At 50.5% G+C, this 18934-nt stretch overlaps 1 protein-coding gene across 3 annotated transcripts in view; it reads right to left on the bottom strand.

Annotated features, from left to right (window-relative positions):
* Window positions 1-4192: 4192 nt before the first annotated feature.
* C1QTNF2 (C1q and TNF related 2) overlaps window positions 4193-18934 on the bottom strand; it is a 52310-nt gene continuing 37568 nt past the window's right edge. For 2 of the 3 annotated variants that reach the window (XM_062188729.1, XM_062188730.1), the window contains exons 2-3: window positions 9340-9592; window positions 4193-4967 (exon numbers count right to left, since the gene is read on the bottom strand). In XM_062188729.1, coding sequence (XP_062044713.1) covers window positions 4354-4967; window positions 9340-9583 — 858 coding nt within the window. In that variant the 5' untranslated portion in view covers window positions 9584-9592 and the 3' untranslated portion in view covers window positions 4193-4353. Of the gene's footprint in view, window positions 4968-9339; window positions 9593-17335; window positions 17411-18934 lie in introns of those variants that run through there. The other variant, XM_062188728.1, reaches the window with a different exon arrangement.

Below are 18934 nucleotides of genomic sequence, written 5' to 3'. Positions count from 1 at the left end.
CCTTTTCTGGATCTGCTTTGGGTTTGGAGATTATCTAGCCCAGCCCTTCCTTTTATGGGTGGGAAGCTGAGGGCGCCAGCTGTTCCATGATGTGGTCAAAGTCACCCAAGGAATCTGACGACAGAGCAGGTTTGGAGCCCAGCTTTCTAGCTTCCTGCCCACCAGCAGCTGTATCCCTGTGCTAGCCCAGGCTGCCTGAGCATTTGACAGTTAAATCTGGCCGCATGAGGAGCAGGTGCACCTCTTGCTTCCTTAGTCCTTTCCTTTTTTCCAGCTCAGCGCCATGTCCACAGAGTACTGTGGGCCTGGATCTCTCGTTTTTGTCTTTGAAAGCAGAAATCAGTCTGCCTAGGAGACTAGGGAAATCTTCCAGCCTCGGTGCCTCTGGGCTGGCGCTTAGAGCAGTAGACGTTCTCCCCCTAGTGGCACCACAGAATATGACAGGCAGGGTGAAGATGAGCATCTCCCTCTCCAGTCTAATCCCAGCCTTGTCGGATCCTGTCTTCACTTAAAATTCTGATGTGTTTGTCCATCATTGAACCTGCTGCCGTTACTTTTACCTGTGAAAGTACTGAGTTCAATATTATTTATATAGATGACTGTGCGTGTTGGGTGTGTCTCCCAGTCACGATTCTGATGCTGAGGTCAGCACATGGAGACCCCCTAGGTAGATGGAGTGCACCTCCCTCACCTGTCAGGTGGGCCCTGAGGTCCAGGGAGGGGCAGGGCAGGCTGTGGTAGCTCAGTGTGGGTCTGGTGCTTTGTGCACTGTAGGAGCCAGTGGGGCAGGGTTTCCAGAATTTCTCCGGAAGGGGACAGCGGCCTCTCAGAGGGTCACGAATGAGAACAGATGTTTTGGTCAGGGTGCTTTTACTGCCCAGTGAAGCCCTGGGCTCTGTGTCCTCATCATTGGCTCTACCTGTGAAGGCTGAAAGCCAGCTTGGCTGCTGAGGCCCACAGGAAGTGGCCAGAGGGGGCAGGGGCCCCAGGCGCCTGGCAAAGCCACCTTCTTGGGACACTTGCCTCATTGGGCCTCCATTTGGTATCATCGGCCTGAGTACTCCAGATGGCCCCCCAAGGCCAAGGAGGTGGCCACCCTTGGGTGTGCTAGGCGGTAAACGAGGGCCCAGCCTTGCCATCAGCACAATACCAGAGTCCCCTCAATGTCATCACCCACTTCTGCTGCAAACCCGCCATGTCCAGCAGCCCCGGACTGTATCCAAGGACACCTGACCCCAGCCCCGGGCCCTGTACACTCTCTGCCTCGGCCTGCCCCACCCCACGTAAAGTGCTGGGCACCCCCCACCCTCCATCCCTCTCCCTGAGTGTTCTCGGAGGCTGTCACGGGTGGCCCGACTTTGGAGGCCAAGCCCAGTAGTGCAATTACAAAGCTTCAGGGGCCCCTCCAACTTGTTCAGGCTGAATTTATTACCCAGGCTACAAAGGGTTAAATTGACTGCCTCCAAATAGGAACAAGGAAGAGAAAGTGCTAAGGGCACTCTTAAAAACTTTTTTTTTTTTTAAGGGAGAGAAAGGGAAAGAAAAAAAAAAAATCTGTTCACAAAGGTGCCTCTCCGTCTCAGAGGCCGACTCCTTCTGGCAGGGGCTTGGGGGCTCGGGGCAGGACCCCAACACACACATTGATCCCCCTGGGCCCCAAACTCCTGCCTGGGCATCTCAGATTCATTCTGTTCTGATCCTGTTTGTGGCCCAGTGAGAGCGGAGTTATTTGAAATAAATCCCATCTTACTTACGTTGTGCTCTGCTGTTTCCAGGACCACCCTGAGCAGTGTCCCCCATCCCTGGGGGGTCAATCAGGAGTGGCCAGGGAAGTGCCACTGCGGCAGCTGCCCTGTGGGGCTCTGGCAGCACCAGCCACTGTATGGTGGCTTCGTTGGCCCTCACATCGCTGCACGCTGCAAAGGAGTGGGCCGGGAGCGAGACTGCCTTGTGTGCGATCCCCATTCCTGCTTTCTTGGGGCCGCGGTTCTCGCGTGAGCATGAATACCCTCAGTGAGAAGCAGGCCTCCAGGTGACCTGTGACTACCAGTGAAGTGTTCACGCCTGTGATGGGCAACTCGCGCTGTGCCTGGGCTTCAAGGTTATCCCCAATCGATGCCACGCTCACTCTTGTATTCTCTCGAGTGCCATGAACTCTGCCGTGGCCTGTGAGGTTCTGGTTCACCTTGCAGCCTCACATTGCCTTTCTGTTTCTCATCTTGCCCCTCGCTCTGCCCTCAGTCACTTATTTCTTGTGTTGAGGCCTCTGCACTTGCTGCTCCATTGGCCAGAAGACCCCTTCCCTAGCCCTTCTCAATGCTGTGTCCTGCTTCAGGACTCCACTTAAAAGTTCACCTCTTCCTGGGACAGATGGATCCCTGGTGTAGGATGGTTTGACTTACAATTCTTATGTCTTATTTTATGATGATGCAAGAACAACATGCATTCAGTAAAAGCTGTATTTCATGGGTGGGTGTGGGGCCCAGCTGTTAGGAAGTCCACATCCCATATCAGCGTGCCTGGGTTCCATATCCCACTCTAGCTTCATGCTAAGGTGAACTCTGTAAGGCAGTGGTGCTGATCCCTCAAGTAGCTGGGTTCCGGCCAGACCTGGATTGCATACCTGGTCCGGTCCCAACTATTGTGAGCATCTGAGTAGCAAACCAGCAGATAGGAGTCTCTCTCTCTCTCTCTCTCTCTCTCTCTGTCTCTCATTACAAATTTATTTTATCTTTTTAAAAGATTGATTTATTTATTTGAAAGAGTTACACAGAGAGAGAAGGAGAGGCAGAGAGAGAGAGAAAGAAGTCTTCCATCTGCTGGTCCACTCCCAATTGGCCAGAATGGCCGGAGCTGCGCTGATCTGAAACCAGGAGCCAGGATCTTCCTCGGGGTCTCCCAAGTGGGTACAGGGGCCCAAGGACTTGTGCCATCCTCTAATGCTTTCCTAGGCCACAGCAGAGAGCCTGATGGGAAGTGGAGCAGCCAGGACCCAAACCGGCGTCCATATGGGATGCCAGCACTGCAGGCGGTGGCCCTGCCCGCTACACCACAGCGACAGCTCCTCATAACTACAAATTAAAATATAAAAAGTATCCTTGTGTTCAGATGGTTTAAGGAGAAAAAAACGAGTGGGCATCATGGGGCAGTGGGTTCAGCTGCTGCTTGGGATGTCCACATCCAGTCCTGGAGAGCCTGGGTTTAAGTCCCAGCCCCTCCGCCTGCAGTCCAGCTTCCTGCTAACAACTTGGGAGGCAGCAGATGATGGCCAAATTGCTTGGGCCCCTGCTACCCACATGGGAGACCCAGATGGAGTTCAAGGCCTCTGGCTTTGGCCTGGCTGAGCCCAGGATCTTGTGGGCACTTGTCTTTGAAGTGGATGAAATAAATAAAATATACATTAAAAACCCTGTACTTTATGTGTTGAATTTTGGTCCTTTCCTGGGCTAGTGAGAAGTTGTTGTATGCTACTGTTGGTATCAGACGGCGGCAGTCAGTTCCACGATCACAAGAGGAAGGAACCAATGCTCCAGGTACACTGTGTTGCTGAACAAGGATGTTCAGCAGGTTAGGTGTATAAATGCATGCTAAACATATTTATTTATTCACTTGAAAGGCAGAGCAATGGAGAGAGAGAGAGTAATAGAGGACTTCTGTCCACTGGTACATTCGCCAAATGGCCACAACATCCAGGGCTGATCCAGCCTGAAGCCAGGAGCCAGGAACTCCATCTGGATCTCCCACATAGGTGGCAGGGGCCCAAGAACTTGGGCCACCTTCTGCTGCTTTCCCAAGCACATTAGCTGGGAGCTGGATCAGGAATGGAGCAGCATTCCAATATAGCATGCTAGCACTGCAAGGCTGGAAATAGTTTGCTCTTTAGCTACAAGGCAGTTACAAGGTGTGCACATGAAAATTTGCAGACTCACTGTAAGTGAGAAAAAAAATTAGCTTCTTCCCTGTCTCCTGTTATTGCTGTTACTGTCAACCATGGCGTGTTCATCCCCATCCTGGCATAATAGTTGTGTTGGTTGCTTGTTTATTGATAAATTGGATCTCCCCCTAGAGGGGGAGCCCCACAGAGACAGAGACAGTCTGTCCTGCTCACCACATATTTTCCAGAGTATAGCACAGTGCCTGTTACACCGTAGACACACACACACACAAAATGAATGAACGGATGGATGGATGAATAAAAAGGCTTGGATTTAATGATGAAGGCAAAAGAAGTAGAGGTCAGCCTGAGGCTAGAAGCCCCCGTGCCTCCCAGCCCCCAGCCCCCAGTTTGGGGGTTTTGCTCGGTCAGCACAAGTCCTGATGCTGTCCCCTGCCAGGAGGCCCAGCACTGCCCGTCTACACCTCATTGGGGTTGTCCTGGTCAGCGTAGATGAGGAAGCCTGTGAAGAGGCTGTCGGTCCAGTACGGGTCGTAGAAGAGTCCATTCTGCTCTGAGTAGAAGATTTGCAGCCAGACCTCATCACCCTGCTTGAGAGCAAGGATGGTGGAGCCCGAGGCCACGTCGTGGTTGCCGGTGTTGGCGTCAAAGGTCCGGATGCGGTATTGGCCGTTGTGTACCAGGCCGATGGCCAGGTGCTTATTGGCCAGCGTGATGTCATAGGTGAAGTAGTAGATCCCTGGCACGCCGCAGACGAACTTGCCGCTGGATGCATTGTAGTGGCCACCCTCGTTCATCAGAATCTTGTCAAACTTGATGGGCAGCCGCTCCCGTGGGTAGCTCTTGGTCACTGCCACCGAGAAGGCCGACTTGGCACGGCCACTGCCGCAGCTGCAGGGGCCTGGGAGGCCCGGCTCCCCCTTCTTGCCCTTGGGCCCCTTCTTGCCTGGTGTGCCATGCTTCCCGGGGGCACCACTGACCCCCTTGGGGCCGCGAGGGCCAGCCCGCCCAATGGCCCCGGCTTTGCCCTTTGGTCCTGGCTTTCCCCGGTTACCTGTCCGGCCAGGTGGACCTGGAAGACAGAGCAGCTGGTGTTATGGAGGGGCCCTCACAGGCCCAGACACAAGCTGTGGGCCTTGGCCTTCCATCCTTGGTGCAGGAGCCTCTGGGTAATGGAAAAAACAAGAAGGCTTTGGAGTCACTCAGAAATGGGTGCACATCTCGATGGTGTAACCTGGGCCACTCTCAGTCTGATCTGGAAAATGGTAACACTAATACTTATGTGGCAGAGTTGTCGCGGATGGAGGCAAAAAGAACGGCTCATTACAATTTGCAGAGTCTGCTTTGTCTGCCGGATCAGTCCTCCCGGGGACTGTGCTAGTTGAGAAGGGAATGGGAGGACTCTCTTGGCTTCAATGTATCGATCTTGGTACAATCCCTGCCTGGTGCACAAGTGTCTGCACGATGTGCACAGGGTTTTTACTGCAGCCTTGTCACAGTAGCAAGACAGAACAACAGGGAGCAGGTGTTTGACCCAATGGGTAAGGCACCTGCACCCCAGATTGGAGTACCTGGATTCAGTTTCTGACTCCAGCTTCTTGCCAGTGCAGACCCTGGGAGGCAGCAGCGATGGCTCAAGTAATTGAGTTCCTGCTTCCCAAATGGCAGAGCTGAATTGAATTTCCAGCTTTGGCACTGGCCCAGCGTCAGCCATTGTAGACATTTGAGGATTGAACTGGAGGAGAGAACAACTAAATGCCTACCTGGAGGAAGTGATTGAAGAATTATGTTCTATGCTGTGGAATTCTATGCAGGAGTTTAAAAAATGAGGTAGATTTTCACACACTATGGGAAGCTTTCTTTATAATATAATATACTGTTAGGAGGAAATAGCAGGTGGCTGAACTCTATGTTGAAAGGAAACCACAATGCTAAATACTTCTATACCCATGTAGATGTGTAGAAGAGTGCCTGGCCTGGGGTAAACACTCACTGAGTCACAGATGGCACGTCCTACAGAACATCTGTTCCACAGTGTTTTCCTGTAGAATACCTTTGCTTTTTCATGTTCTTTTTGCATAAAATGTAGGTTTCTCTCAATGCAACATTTTTGGCCATTGGTTATATAGAGGACATTATATTTGTGACCTCTCAACGTAATATTTTATTTTAAATATTTATTTATTTTGGAAGAGTTGCAGAGAGAAAGGGAGAGACAGACAACGATCTATCTACTGATCCATTCTCCAAGTGGCTGCAGTGCTGGGCCAGGCCAAAACCAGGATCCAGGCGTTTCATCCAGGTCTCCTATGTGGGTGGCAGGAACCCAAACACTTGGGCCATCTTTCACTGCTTTTTGCAGGCCATTATCAGGGAGCTGGATTAGAAGTGGAGCAGCTAGGATGTGAAATAGTACCCATATGTGATGCTGGTATCATAGGCAGCAGCTTTATCTGCTATGCTACAATGCCAGTCCCAATATAACATTTTAAACCAAAAAATATATAAGGATTTGCATTACATCTGAATACAGTTGCACACATGGTAGAATGGCAGAATTGGGTGTAGATGTTTTGAGAAGCAGGCTGGCTGCCAAGGCAGGCTGCTCTGGAAGCTTGCTGGAGCTGCCAGCCTCCCACTGTCACTGGACAGGAGGCAACTGCTAGTTACCACCACATGGGGGATCAAGGAGCGATATTTGAGGCATTTTACATCCTAAAACACTGCTTTTTTTTCTTACTTGTATTATAAGGCACTTCAAAATGTTTGTAGAAAACAGAATTAAAGATAGGTTCATTTTGCTGGAAAAATTTAGAAATCCTTGCATACACAGCATCTTAAAAAAGCTCAAGAAAAATGCATATTATGAAAAAACTGTGCATGGATTTCAAAATGTGCACAAAAAATTTCAATTTTTTTGTTGTAATTATTTGAAAAGGGGAGAGAGAGAGAGACAGAAAGGCAGAGATCTCATTTCCTGTTTTATTTCCCCAAAGCTTGCAATAGCCCAGGTTAGACCAGGCTGAAGCCAGGAGGCAGGAACTCAATGCAGGTCTCTCAGATGGGTAGCAGGGACGCAACCCGAGTCATCAGTGCTGCTTCCCAGGGTGTAGCAGGGAGCAGAGCCAGGACTAAACCCAAGCATCCCAGTATGGGATTCGGGCATCGCAACAATGTCTTGACCACTGCACCAAATGCTGGCTCTTAAAATTATTTTTAATTCCATTTGTTCTTGAGCTTAGTGAAGTACCCTTATGTGAAGGCATTGCATGGATTTTAGAGTTTGAGGTTAATATGTAATGCATGTAAATATTTCCTATTTTAAATAATTGGAGAAATTGGCTTCCAAATGGTGTTTTCTTACTGAACATCTAATGGTCAGGGGCGGAGTTCTTAGGTTGAGTGCCTGGCAACAACTGGGGTTTTATACCCATTTGTGTGTGCACAAAGGATGACCACATCTAACCCTTTACTCGTGGCTGCCTCTGCAGGCTGCAGGGAGAATGGCAAGGGGTAGTAATTAGAAAGGACCTTAGCTTGGTTTGCACTGTTTGAACAGATTACAGCGAGAGTGCTTTTGTGCATTACTTGCATAATTAAAAATCAATGTAAAGAATGGGGACAAAACAGAAGGAAAAGGTCACACAGTTGTTCCTGGAAAACAAGGAACACCAAAAGGTGGGAGAAGGCGTCGCGAGAAAAGAAGGAGTAGAGACAGTGTGGTACTGGGCTGGGGATTTGGAGGGAGACAAATGGAAAAGGATGAGCTGGAAGCTCTCCACGGCTCCCTCCTGTGGCCAGCATCTTTCTGGATCCCCCCTGCCAGAGGCTTCAGGAAGAAGACTTCCCTTTCCAAGCCCTGTCTGGAGATGGAGGTGGGCTTGCATGTGTGTGTGTGTGGTGCTGGAGGGTGGGTGCATGTCATCCTGAGCCGGCCCCAAGGGCCCGCCTTTCTCTGGGTTACATGTCAGGACTCCCCATCTCTCAACACTGCTCGCCTTGGAGTGTTCACATGGCAGGAGAAGGGGACAGACGCAGTCCAAACGCACATCCTTGGAGCTGCTGACCCAGTGGGAAAAGTCGTTAGTGGAGCCCCACTCCCTTGGGATGCATAAGACAGATCTCGGGGAACATCTACTGTGGATTCTGTGGACATGGACTTGAGTTTCATTGACACACAGTGTGTGGCGCACTTGACCTCTGTGAGTCAAAGCCATCGTCATGGTTTTACAGATTTTCTTCTGGCCAAGAGGTACTTTTGGAAGAGTTAGTTTGGTATAGCAGGTGAAGGCCAGGTTAGGGTCTGCCCACAGCCTGTTATGGGAGCTTGGTAAGTTGGCGATGGAGTAACCAGCACTGATGGATGCCTACTCGGAGACTGATAACTTCATGTACTGTTTCATTTCCTTACAACCCTGTGAGGCAGGTGCCATTATTATCCCTGTTTTAGAGATGAGAACACTGAGGTTTAGAGAGAGGTCAAGGCATTTGCTGAGCTGATATCCAGCCTTATTTCCAAAGCTAAGTTCCTGCAGTTATGACACGCTGTTCTCAGTGTAATCGTGTGGCTCTGCTCACGTGCAGTGTGAGAACATAGAATACCTCTTTTACAGCTATTGCTGGGCAGAAGAGCAACCTTTCAAAAGTGCTTGGCCACTATTACATTGCCATGCAGATAAAGCCATGGAATCTTTGCTACTGCTTGAAATATTTCCTGGGGGATGCCACTGAACCTGAAAAGTGCTTGGTGAAAGTTCAGAGAGGCGAAGAACATCAAAGCCCAAGCGCCCATGGGAGCACCCACCTAATTGCTGTGTGCCCTTAGGGGAACTGCCCTTCACTACTTCAAGGTCACCAATCACTGTGGCCACCTGTCCTCACCACCTGTCCTAGCAAATGGTGGTACCCCACTTCCATGATCAAAGACATTGGTCCAGAAAACACATGTGGCCAAGAAGAACGTGTCATCCTGAGATAGTCTCTGTGGATCAAGGCCATGAGAACACGGGCTTGACCCCACCAGTTGCCATTTCAGACATTCCAGCCTTTGTGAGAGGGTAGTTAATACACACAGAGAAACAGAGCCCTGACAAGGGTATTTAGCTCCTAGATCTAGCCTTTCCTGAAGCTTGGCTCTTGGATTTCCCAGTTTCATGAGTCAATAAATTCTAGTTGGGGCTATCAATTGGGCCTCTGTCATTTGCAACCAAAAGTTCTGAATAATGTGTCAAAGTCACTTAGCAAACCCAAGGTGCAGCAGGGGCAGGACAGAAGGTTTGATACTCACTGTTTTCTCAGAAAACACTGCTCTGTTTATAGAGACATATTGCATTTGTTTGCAATGGAAGGGATTAATACCAGTTTTAGTAATTTCACAACACCTGCCATACCAGATGCAGTCAACCTTGGGTGGAGATAGTAGGGGCAGGTGCAGGGCTTCTTACCTTCCTCTCCGCTGTCCCCCCGGTCCCCGTCCTGGCCATCCTGGCCGTCTTTGCCAGGAAAGCCCATTCTTCCCACCATTCCTGAGGGCCCTGGGGCTCCTGGGGGGCCAGGTGGACCCTGAGGGCCCGGCAGGCTGCAGACAAGCTGAGGGGAGCCCTTCTGGAAGTCCCTGCGTGCGAAGGCACCGAGCAGTGGGTCAGCAGCACAGGGAAAGGCACAGGCCAAGAGCACCCAGGGGATCATGGTGGCCACCTGTGGGAGGCAAAGAGTAGTGGCAGGTGAGGGTGGCCGTCAGGAGGAGGAGGCAGCTGGCACAGCAGTTGTATTTGTGACCTTTGCTGTTTCCTGCATCACGTGCTAGCTGGTCATTGGTGTCCTGTCTTGGGGACACACTGGGTGAGCTGAGTCATGTGCCCAAAACACAGTGTGGAGCAGTCTTGACAGTGAGGCCCTCAGCATCACCTTGTCCTGTGGGGTGGACAAAAGGGAAGCCGGACCAGGGGGAAGGCAGGACTGTGGCTGGAAAGGATCATTGCATTCATTCCCATATGTGGCATACACGGAAAGTCACAAGGGCAGAGATACTTAAAATTGTAAGGGGTGGTTTGCAACGAGGCTGCTTCTCCTGGGGTACTCAGGTTGCAGGTGAGGAGAGCTGAGGCTTATGTTGCCACATGCATGTGGACCATCACCTGTGTGGCGCTGGCCAGCCTTGGCACCAGCTGCTCTTCCCAGTGCTTCCTGTGTGCCAGCTCCATACTCTGAGCTCTCCACACATTGCTCCGTCGTCACAATACTCCTAGGGAGAGGTGAGGCCGTGGTGTCTCAGGCAGGGTGAGCAGCGTGTCCAAGTGATGCTACTAGCAGGTGCCAGGGCTGGGGTTTGGACAAAGCCATCCAGAACCAGAGCCTGTGTCCGCCTGCCCCAGGCTAGGCTGTGCCCTTAAGGCTCTTGGCAACAATAGCACGAGCTCACTGGAGATCATGTGTAAGGATCACAGAGATCATCTCCTCCCAGCCCTCCTCCACTCTGTTGCTCTGCCTTATAAATAACAGATAAATGAAATTGTAAAAAGAACACTATATGTGCAAATTAATTCCTGAGAATAAGGCACCTCACCAATAGCAGAAAGTTGAATTTTACCATCATATTAAGGGGAGACAATAGCAAAGGGAGGTAGGAATGTAAACTGGTACAGCAGCGGTGGAAAACAGTATTGCAGTTCCTTAAACCTTTCAAAATAGGAAGCTGCCAGGATGCAGCAATCCCAGGTCTGGGTATGTATCCAAAAGAACTGAAGTCAGGATCTCAAAGAGACACCTGCATTCTCCTGTTCACAGAAGCACTGATCACAATAGTCAAGATAAAGAAAATGCAGTCAATATCCACAGTGGAATATTATTGAGCCTTTAAAACAGGGAATTTTTTTCCTTTTTTTAAAGATTTATTCATTTAGATTGGAAGAGAGGGAGAGAGAGAGATCTTCTATCTGCTGGTTTACTCCCCAAATGGCTACAACAGCAGAAGCTGAGCCAGGCCACAGCCAGGAGCCAGGAGCCAGAAGCTTCATCCAGGTGTCCCACGTGGATACAGGGGCTCACACACTTAGCCATCCTCTGTTGCTTTCCCAGGCTATTAGCAGGGAGCTAGATCCGAAGTGGAGCAGTTGGGATTCAAACAGGCACCCATATGGGATGCTGGCGTTGCAGGTGGTGACTTAACCCGTTATGCCACAATATTGGCCCTTAAAATAGGACATCTTTTTTTGTTGTTAGACTTATTTATTTATTTGAAAGCCAGATTCACACGCGCGCACACACACACACACACACACACACACTTTCCATCTTCTGATTCACTTCCCAAATGGCTGCAATGGTTGGGGCTGGCCCCCTGGACAAAGCCAGGAGTCTGGAGCTCCATCTGGGTCTATGTGGGTGGCAGGGGCCATTTCCACTGCTTTCCCAGGCACATTAGCAGGGAGCTGGATTGGAATTAGAGCAGCTGGGACTTGATCTGGCAGCCAGTATGGAATGCTGGCACTGTAGGTGGTAGTTTACCTCACTGTGCCATAACACCAGCCCCCAAAAAAGTTCTGCCATTTGTAACGACATCTCTAAACCTAGAGGACATTATGCTAAGTGAAATAAGCCAGGCACCAACGAAATCCTGTATGAGTCTAATAGTCAAACTCATGCGTTTATATTTTTCACTGATGAAGGTGAGTGGTGACAAAAGACCCTTGTGTTTGCGGGAACTGTCCAGCAGAGAGCAGGATCGTGACTGGGAGGGTGGCAGTTCTGCCAGGAGTGCTGCTGGGTCCCCTGTGGAACCTGCCTTTGTTTTGCAATCTGCTGCATGGCTGAGGGCTCACTCTACACATGGTGTGCAGCTCCCACAGATGTACCTTTGGACCTTAGCTCCCAGACAGGAACACAGAGCCAGGGCCAGAGCTGCTACCAGGGGCAAAGAAGGCCCATAACATCATGTAAAGAGAGATTCAGCAGCAGAGTGATGTGTTGGCTTTGGTGTTTCAAAAGGATGACTTAGTGGGTGAACGCAGGAGGATCTTGAACTGAGAGAGAGAGAGAGAGAGAGAGAGAGAGAGAGAATACTGCTGCTCTGTGGAAGGGGATGGGTACCCCTGTGCCCCGCCCCCATCGTCGGTGTAAAGTCCCAGAGAGACATCCTGCCTGTGGTAGGAGTTGGCCTGGGTCAGAGGAGTCCTGATAGGCAGTGGAGACCACAGTATTGATAACCATCCTGGATGAACACCAGCAAGCCCCTGATGTGGCCCAGGGGAGCCCTCCCCTTATCAGTGAAAGGACAATGTGTATCACCCATATCACAGGCCAAATGTGGTGACCCCCAAAGGACTGGCCACGAGAACAGCCCCCCACAAGAGCAGCTGTACACATCTACCAGGCCCAGAGATGCAGGGTGGTGAGGCCCCCGGCCCAGCCACAAGATGGCAGGAATCCTCCCACGGCCCCTCACCTCTCCTCCCTTAAACCTGGACAGAGGTGAGCTGAGAAGGGCACAGCTGGCCTTGCCAGCTTCACACCTTTGCTGAGGAGCAAAGACTTCAACCAGGGGGAAGAGACTGGCTCCCTTCCACTAGATAAATTATAAAGGGGCCAAGGGAGGCAAAAAAGGGAGGCAGTTTGATTATATTTCTGATGTTGCACTTGCTGCACGTAAGTTTCATGGATAACAGAAGAGGCGGCAGGCAGTCCTGGCAAACCTCATGGTAATGTCACCCAGATGACAGGTGCTCCCAGGACACTGGGACACTTCCCAGACCCCGTGAACCCACCTCTCCTGGGCTGCTTGATGAGAGTCTTGGAATCTGGTTGCCGTTAATTTTGGGCGGTGGCATAGCTGAACCCTCCAGAATAGAAACCAAAATTTCAAAGCAGGTTTGAAAGTGTCTGGAGGGGGCCCGGCCATGGCTCAATGGGCTAATCCTCCACCTGCGGCGCCAGCACACCAGGTTCTAGTCCCAGTAGGGGCGCTGGATTCTGTCCCAGTTGCTCCTCTTCCAGTCCAGCTCTCTGCTGTGGCCAGGGAGTGCAGTGGAGGATGGCCCAGGTCCTTGGGCCCTGCACCTGCATGGGAGACCAGGAGAAGCACCTGGCTCCTGGCTTCGGGTCAGCGTGGTGCGCCAGCTGCAGCTGCCATTGGGGGGTGAACCAACAGAAAAAGGAAGACCTTTCTCTCTGTCTCTCTCTCTCACTGTCCATTCTGCCTGTCCAAAAAAAAAATTTTTTTTTTTAAAAGAAAGGGTCTGGAAAGTTCCCACCTGCAAGCATTTGCAGGTGAGGATTCTGCAAAGAAATGAACAGGCGGGAAGGAGGCCCCTGGATGGAGGGAGGCAGGAGACAGGAAGCATCTGCCACAGCTGCAGACCCCTCTGTCTTTGGGCCTCCCAGCCACACACTCCCCAGAGAGGAGGAGGCTGTGTTGTCCAGAGGGTCTCGGTGACCGCTGCCTGGGTAGGCCCCAGTGCCCTTTGCCTACCCTGCTGTACTTGAGGTTTCCCGTAAACCCTGTAAAGGCACATGCTTACCCCTCCGTTTCTCAGAGGAGGAAAGCAGAGACAACGCCTGGACTCCTGTCTGAGTGTCGCTGAAGACCGTGCGGCCCCTGCACCTTGCTCCTCCCCTGCTGCTTCTCCTCTTTCACTGAGGAGGGAGCTGAGACTCAGGAGAACTTGCTCACGTTGGCACAACTAGTCAGCGGCAGAAGTCACAGGTGAACTGGGACTTGGCCATGCCCAGTGCCCAAATGCTTTCCACGATGTCAGCATTTCCTAGATTCTTTTCCTCTCAAACAGCCCAAATTACAGAAGAGGCCTTGAAGCATATGCCAGTGCCATCCCCAGCAACAGAAACTTCTCAGTTATCTGTATTTTATTTTACACACACACACACACACCATGAAAATGCGAGAGGGCAGCTTTTCCTCCGTCAGCTTCCTTGATGCTTGAGAAAGCTCCTGTCCTTCAAGAAGTCTACTTTTCGCTTAGCCAAGGTGACGGGGCCAGGAAGCCCCCTAGGCTAACTCCCCACCACAAGCCCCTTTGGGTGTTAGTGGGGGTGTCCCCAAGGGCTGAGCCACAAGATCAGGGTGCACGAAGCGTGCCCCAGTGCACATTCCCTGGTTGGCCCTTATAAGAGCCCCCTCCCTGGGCTCCCTGCCCCGTGCACCTCCTTGTGTGCCCCATGTTTAAAAACACAGATCAGCCACATCTCCCCTCAGATCCTTGAGTAGCCACTGACTGCACATAGCAGACGCCGGGACCCATGTCACGGCCCACAAGCCCCTACGTGCCTGGCCCTGAGCTCCTTCCCTCGGCTCTCCCTGCCTAGCTGTCTGGGCCTGCGAGCTCCCATGGCCTCAGTTAATTCTCATTCTTCTCTTGATTTTTCTAACCCAAACCAGACCTCAGCCCTCCTTCCTTTTGACTTCCTGGAGTACGGGAGGAGGACGAGGGCTGAGTTCACAGAACAACCCTACACAGCTGATGCTCCGCACTAGTGTCCAGTCCTCGCTTGTCTTTAAAACACCTGTCCTAGTCCCTAAGTTGTTGTCTCTGCAAGTGGAAAGGTGAGAGGTGAATGGAGAAGGTTTCATTAAGTCTTCCTGCTGAAGGGGGACATGGTAGGTGGGGGCTGGGTGTAGGACCTGGGGGCTCAGGCGCTGGCTGGGACACCTGCGTCTCGTGTCAGTGCCCAGCTCCGGCTTCGGATGGCAGCTTCCTACCAGTGCTGACTCTGGGAGGCACTGGTGATGCCTCTCCCATGGAAGACCTGGATTGATTTCCCAGCTCCCAGGTGCAGCTCTGGCCCACTGGGGAGTGAACCAGCAGAAGGGAACTGGCTGATTGTCTCTGTCCCTCTGCCTCTTGAATAAATAAGTAGAAATAGAAGTTTAGAAAGAAAGACGGTTAAACTTTAGAAATAGAATCACAAGGTGCCAAACTTGAATGTGTTCTGGTCTGGCTTTGATTTTCTCAGTCCTGGGCTTCTCATCTCTGGGTTAAGCAGCTAAGGATTCCTAGGTACGCATGCTCTAGGAAAATCCTAGGAGCTTGAGTGCCGCAGCCTCAAGTCCACAGCCTTCTTCCTCCTCCTCCCCTTTGTCCCTGGCCCACAGCACACAGCCCCCTGATTGCTTCCTAAGAGCCTTCTGCCCAGACCAGGTTGCAAGATGGGCCAGGGTGTTGATCTTTCACTGATCCTCTCAGAGCGAGGTTTGCCAGTGGGAGCTCCAGGGACACTTGTCTGGGCCTTGAGCAAGGCTGCTAAGCCTGACAGTGCAACAGTCTCCCCTTGGAGAATGGAATATATTAATTATGCCCCCAAAAATTCAACCTGTTGGTTCTCAGGTACTGACCTGTTGATGGGTAGGGTGGTGTTTAACTCGGTGGTGGACAGTCATGGGAAACCCAGCCACCTGCTTTCCTGAATTCTCAGTGGAAAGAATGGTCTGCTTAGCTCGGGGAAGAGGTGATGCTTGCAAAGTCCTCCTCCTCCGCTGTGTGTGGCACTGACAGTGGAGGGGACACCACTAGCAATGCTGATCCCAAGCTTCTCAGAAGCCTTCAGACAGGTGCTGACTCCTCCTTCCAGCCCCACGTGTCATGCCCCAGGGAGGCCTGCCCCGTCACAAGGTCCAAAATGTCCCACCCAACCCTGCTCTCGTACGCCCCTGTTCTTCCATTCAAAGCACTTGACCCCTGGTGTGATTATGTGTGCGTCTTTCCTTGACATAACTGTCTCTTAGCCATGGAAGGTTCTAGAAGACCCAGGAATGTGGAGGCTCTGCCTGTCACTCTGTTGTACCAGCAGAACTGAGCACAGTGCCCGTATACAGCAAGTACTCAACACATAGTTGTTGAACAGCCTTAAATGAAGTGTCATTCTGATAATCTGTAACATACCCTAGGCCCCCAAGGATTCTGATAAACTTGTGTATGACAAAGCCACACTTGGCTACAGTGGAAAACCAGTGAGATGACTGGTCTTGGATTCCTAACACCAGGGTCCCCATCCTGGTTTTATAACTTACGGGTCACCTTGTCTTATCTGGGCCTGTTTCCCAACCTGTTAAATTAGATACAGTGACACTTGCCCACTGTGTCTGATGGGGTTGTTCTGAGAATCCAGCAATAGATAGAAAGTAGAACGTGACACAAAAGCGAGAGGTTTGTTCAAACTGTAATTGCCATGCACTGCGGCTCCACTAAGGGATGTGTCCTGACCTCCCACTGGGAGCCCCTGGAGTGTTCCTGGGTACACCTCGTCCTGCACGGAGGACATCTGAACCTGATCCAGCAGCGTTTGGAGTTGAAAGGGTCCCGGCTGGTGTTTGGAATGGAGCAGAGCTTGCTTGTGGATGAAGTTCACTAAAAATCCGCTTTGAAGGGAGTGAGAATTCTCTAATGAGAAACACCCCATGCCCTCCCTGAATTCCAGGAAGTAAATTGGAAACAGCCCTTTCCAGCGTCTCTGAAAAGCTAAAGGGACTGAGCTGGGAAGAAAGAGGCAGGCTGCAGCTCCTCACACAGTGCTCACGCAGTGTCTCTCTCCTGGGATCTCCCGATCAATGCCCATTTGGAACTGCTCCAGCAGCCGGAGTCTAAATACAGAGGATTACAAACCACAGGGCCCACTGCCCAGGAGGCCCCAGAAAATATGTGACCCGCTGTTTTCTCTCTATTTCTGGCTCAGCCTAGAAAAAGAGGTCCAAGGACAAATCACGACCAAGATCTCCAGGGGCTTGTCCCAGCAAACATTCCTGAAAACACACCAGAAGTCAGTCTGGCTATGAAAGCTGAAGAGTGAGACCTCAGATAGGTGCACTTCAAGCCCTTACACTTCAATGAACATAGCATACAAGGAGGTGGGCAGTGGGCCCACCCTCTGGGCCTTGGGATGACTCCCCTGTACAAGGAGGGCCAGGCTCAAGGCTGCCTGAAGCCAAAGCCATTAAACTTGGGATCTGCCCATGACTGTTTTCCACCACGAGGAGGCCAAGGACTGCAGTGAGAAGAGAACGCGGCTGCTGTGCTGATGGGTGGGAAGGAAGCCCCAGGGTTTCCAGATTCCCGTATGCAGCCTCCACGTGGCAGGCTGGCGCCATACAAGACTGTGTTTGAGCAGCACTGCCTGATAGGAAAATGATGCAAGCCACATTAAGTCATTTTAAATTGCCCCATTGCTACATTAAAAAAGCAAAAAAGCAGGTGAGATTAATCTTAGCCCAGTATATCCCAAATATCATCATGTCAACTTGTAATCACTGCAAACACTATTAATGAGATATTTTGCATTCTCTAACGAGCACTGAGTCTTTGAAAGTCAGTGATGGACTGTATACCTGCAGCACGCCTCACTGGGGACTGGCTGCACTGCAAGTGCTCGATAGTCCCACCTGGCTACTGTACGAGCTCTGGTGTGCTTGCTGGAGTTCAAATCCCAGGAACTTACTGCGGGACCTTTGACAAATGACTTCTCTCTCAGCCTCCTCTTCTCCAAAGTGGGGAACATAATAACATAAGAGTGCTTCCGAACGTTCATAGAAAACAGAATGAAAATATAAATTATTTTTAATGCAAAAAACTTTGAAATCCATGCATATATATTTATAATGCACATTTGCCATAAAGTTTTTCAAGACTCCTAAAAAGGGCTAGTGCTTAGGTGCAGCGGCATAAGCCATGGCCTGTAGTGCTGGCATCCCACATGGGTGCTGGTTCGAGTCCCAGCTGCTCTACTTCTGAACCAGCTCCTGGCTAACGTGCCTGGGAAAGCAGCAGAGGATGGTTCAAGTCCCTGGCTCCCTGCACCCACATGGGAGCCTGAGAAGAAGCTGCTGGCTCCTGACTTCAGCCTGGCCCAGCCTCAGTCATTGCGGCCTTTTGGGGAGTGAACCAGAGGATGGAAGATTTCTCTCTCTCTGTCTTCCTTCTTTGTCTCTGTAACTGTACCTTTCAAAAAATAAATAAATCTTTTTTAAAAAGACTGCTAGTAGTTCCTACTTTGGAAGGATGTAATGAGGACTTAGTATTCTAGAATACAGCCTGACACATGGTAAGAGCTATAAAGCATTCACTGTTATGATTTTATGATTTCCTGTCTTTTTGAAAATCAAAAAGGATAGTGGATATTGAAAATAAAACATGGTACAAAAAATGATAAAACCTTGCTTAAAAACCGTAATTGTCACCAGCTGCAGCTGAACAAACAGTCCTGACTTCCCACCTGTGGGATTTGAGCTGGAGGCCCCTGTATTGTCCAATAGTTTCCCATTTCACTTCAGTGACCTTGAGCGAGTTCTTTAACCTCTTTAGGCTTCAGCCTCCTTGCCTGTAGAACAAGAAAATCAATACTATATGGTTGGGGCCGGTGCTGTGGGGCAGCGGGTTAACACCCTGGCCTGAAGCGCCGGCATCCCATATGGCGCCGGTTTGAGACCCGGCTGCTCCACTTCTGATCCAGCTCTCTGCTATGGCCTGGGAAAGCAAGCAGCAGAGGATGGCCTAGGCCCTTGGGCCCCTGCACCCATGTGGGAGACCCAAAGAAGCTCCTGGCTCTTGGCTTCGGATTGGCACAGCTCTGGCTGTTGCGGCCTATTGGGGAGTGAACCAGCAGATGAAAGACCTCTCTCTCGCTCGCTCTCTCTGTCTCTGTCTCTCCTCTCTCTGTGGAACTCTGACTTTCAAATAAATAAATAAATCTTTAAAAAATACTCTATGGTTTCATTTGAAGTGTCTGAATTTGAAATAACATGATGTAAAACTGTGTACTGCTTCACTTTATGTGTGGAATCTGAAATAACCACAAATTTCCAAATAAAAAGTTCACAAAGAACCTTTGTAAGGTGAGTGGATTGTGAGTTACACATTGTATTTATGTTACAGTCACACGATCATAATCACAATATTCTTTTTTAAAATAATTATTTAAGTAATATTTTATTGGAAAATCATTTCTCAATCTTGTGAGTGGAGTGTGTGGGTTTTTTTTTTTTTTTAGATTTATTTACATGTAAAGCAGAATTACCAAGAAATAGAGGGAGAGAGTGAG

This window comes from Lepus europaeus, chromosome 4 (assembly GCF_033115175.1).
Source record: "Lepus europaeus isolate LE1 chromosome 4, mLepTim1.pri, whole genome shotgun sequence".
Lineage (NCBI taxonomy): Eukaryota > Metazoa > Chordata > Mammalia > Lagomorpha > Leporidae > Lepus > Lepus europaeus.
This window is presented reverse-complemented; position numbering and strand designations above follow the sequence as displayed.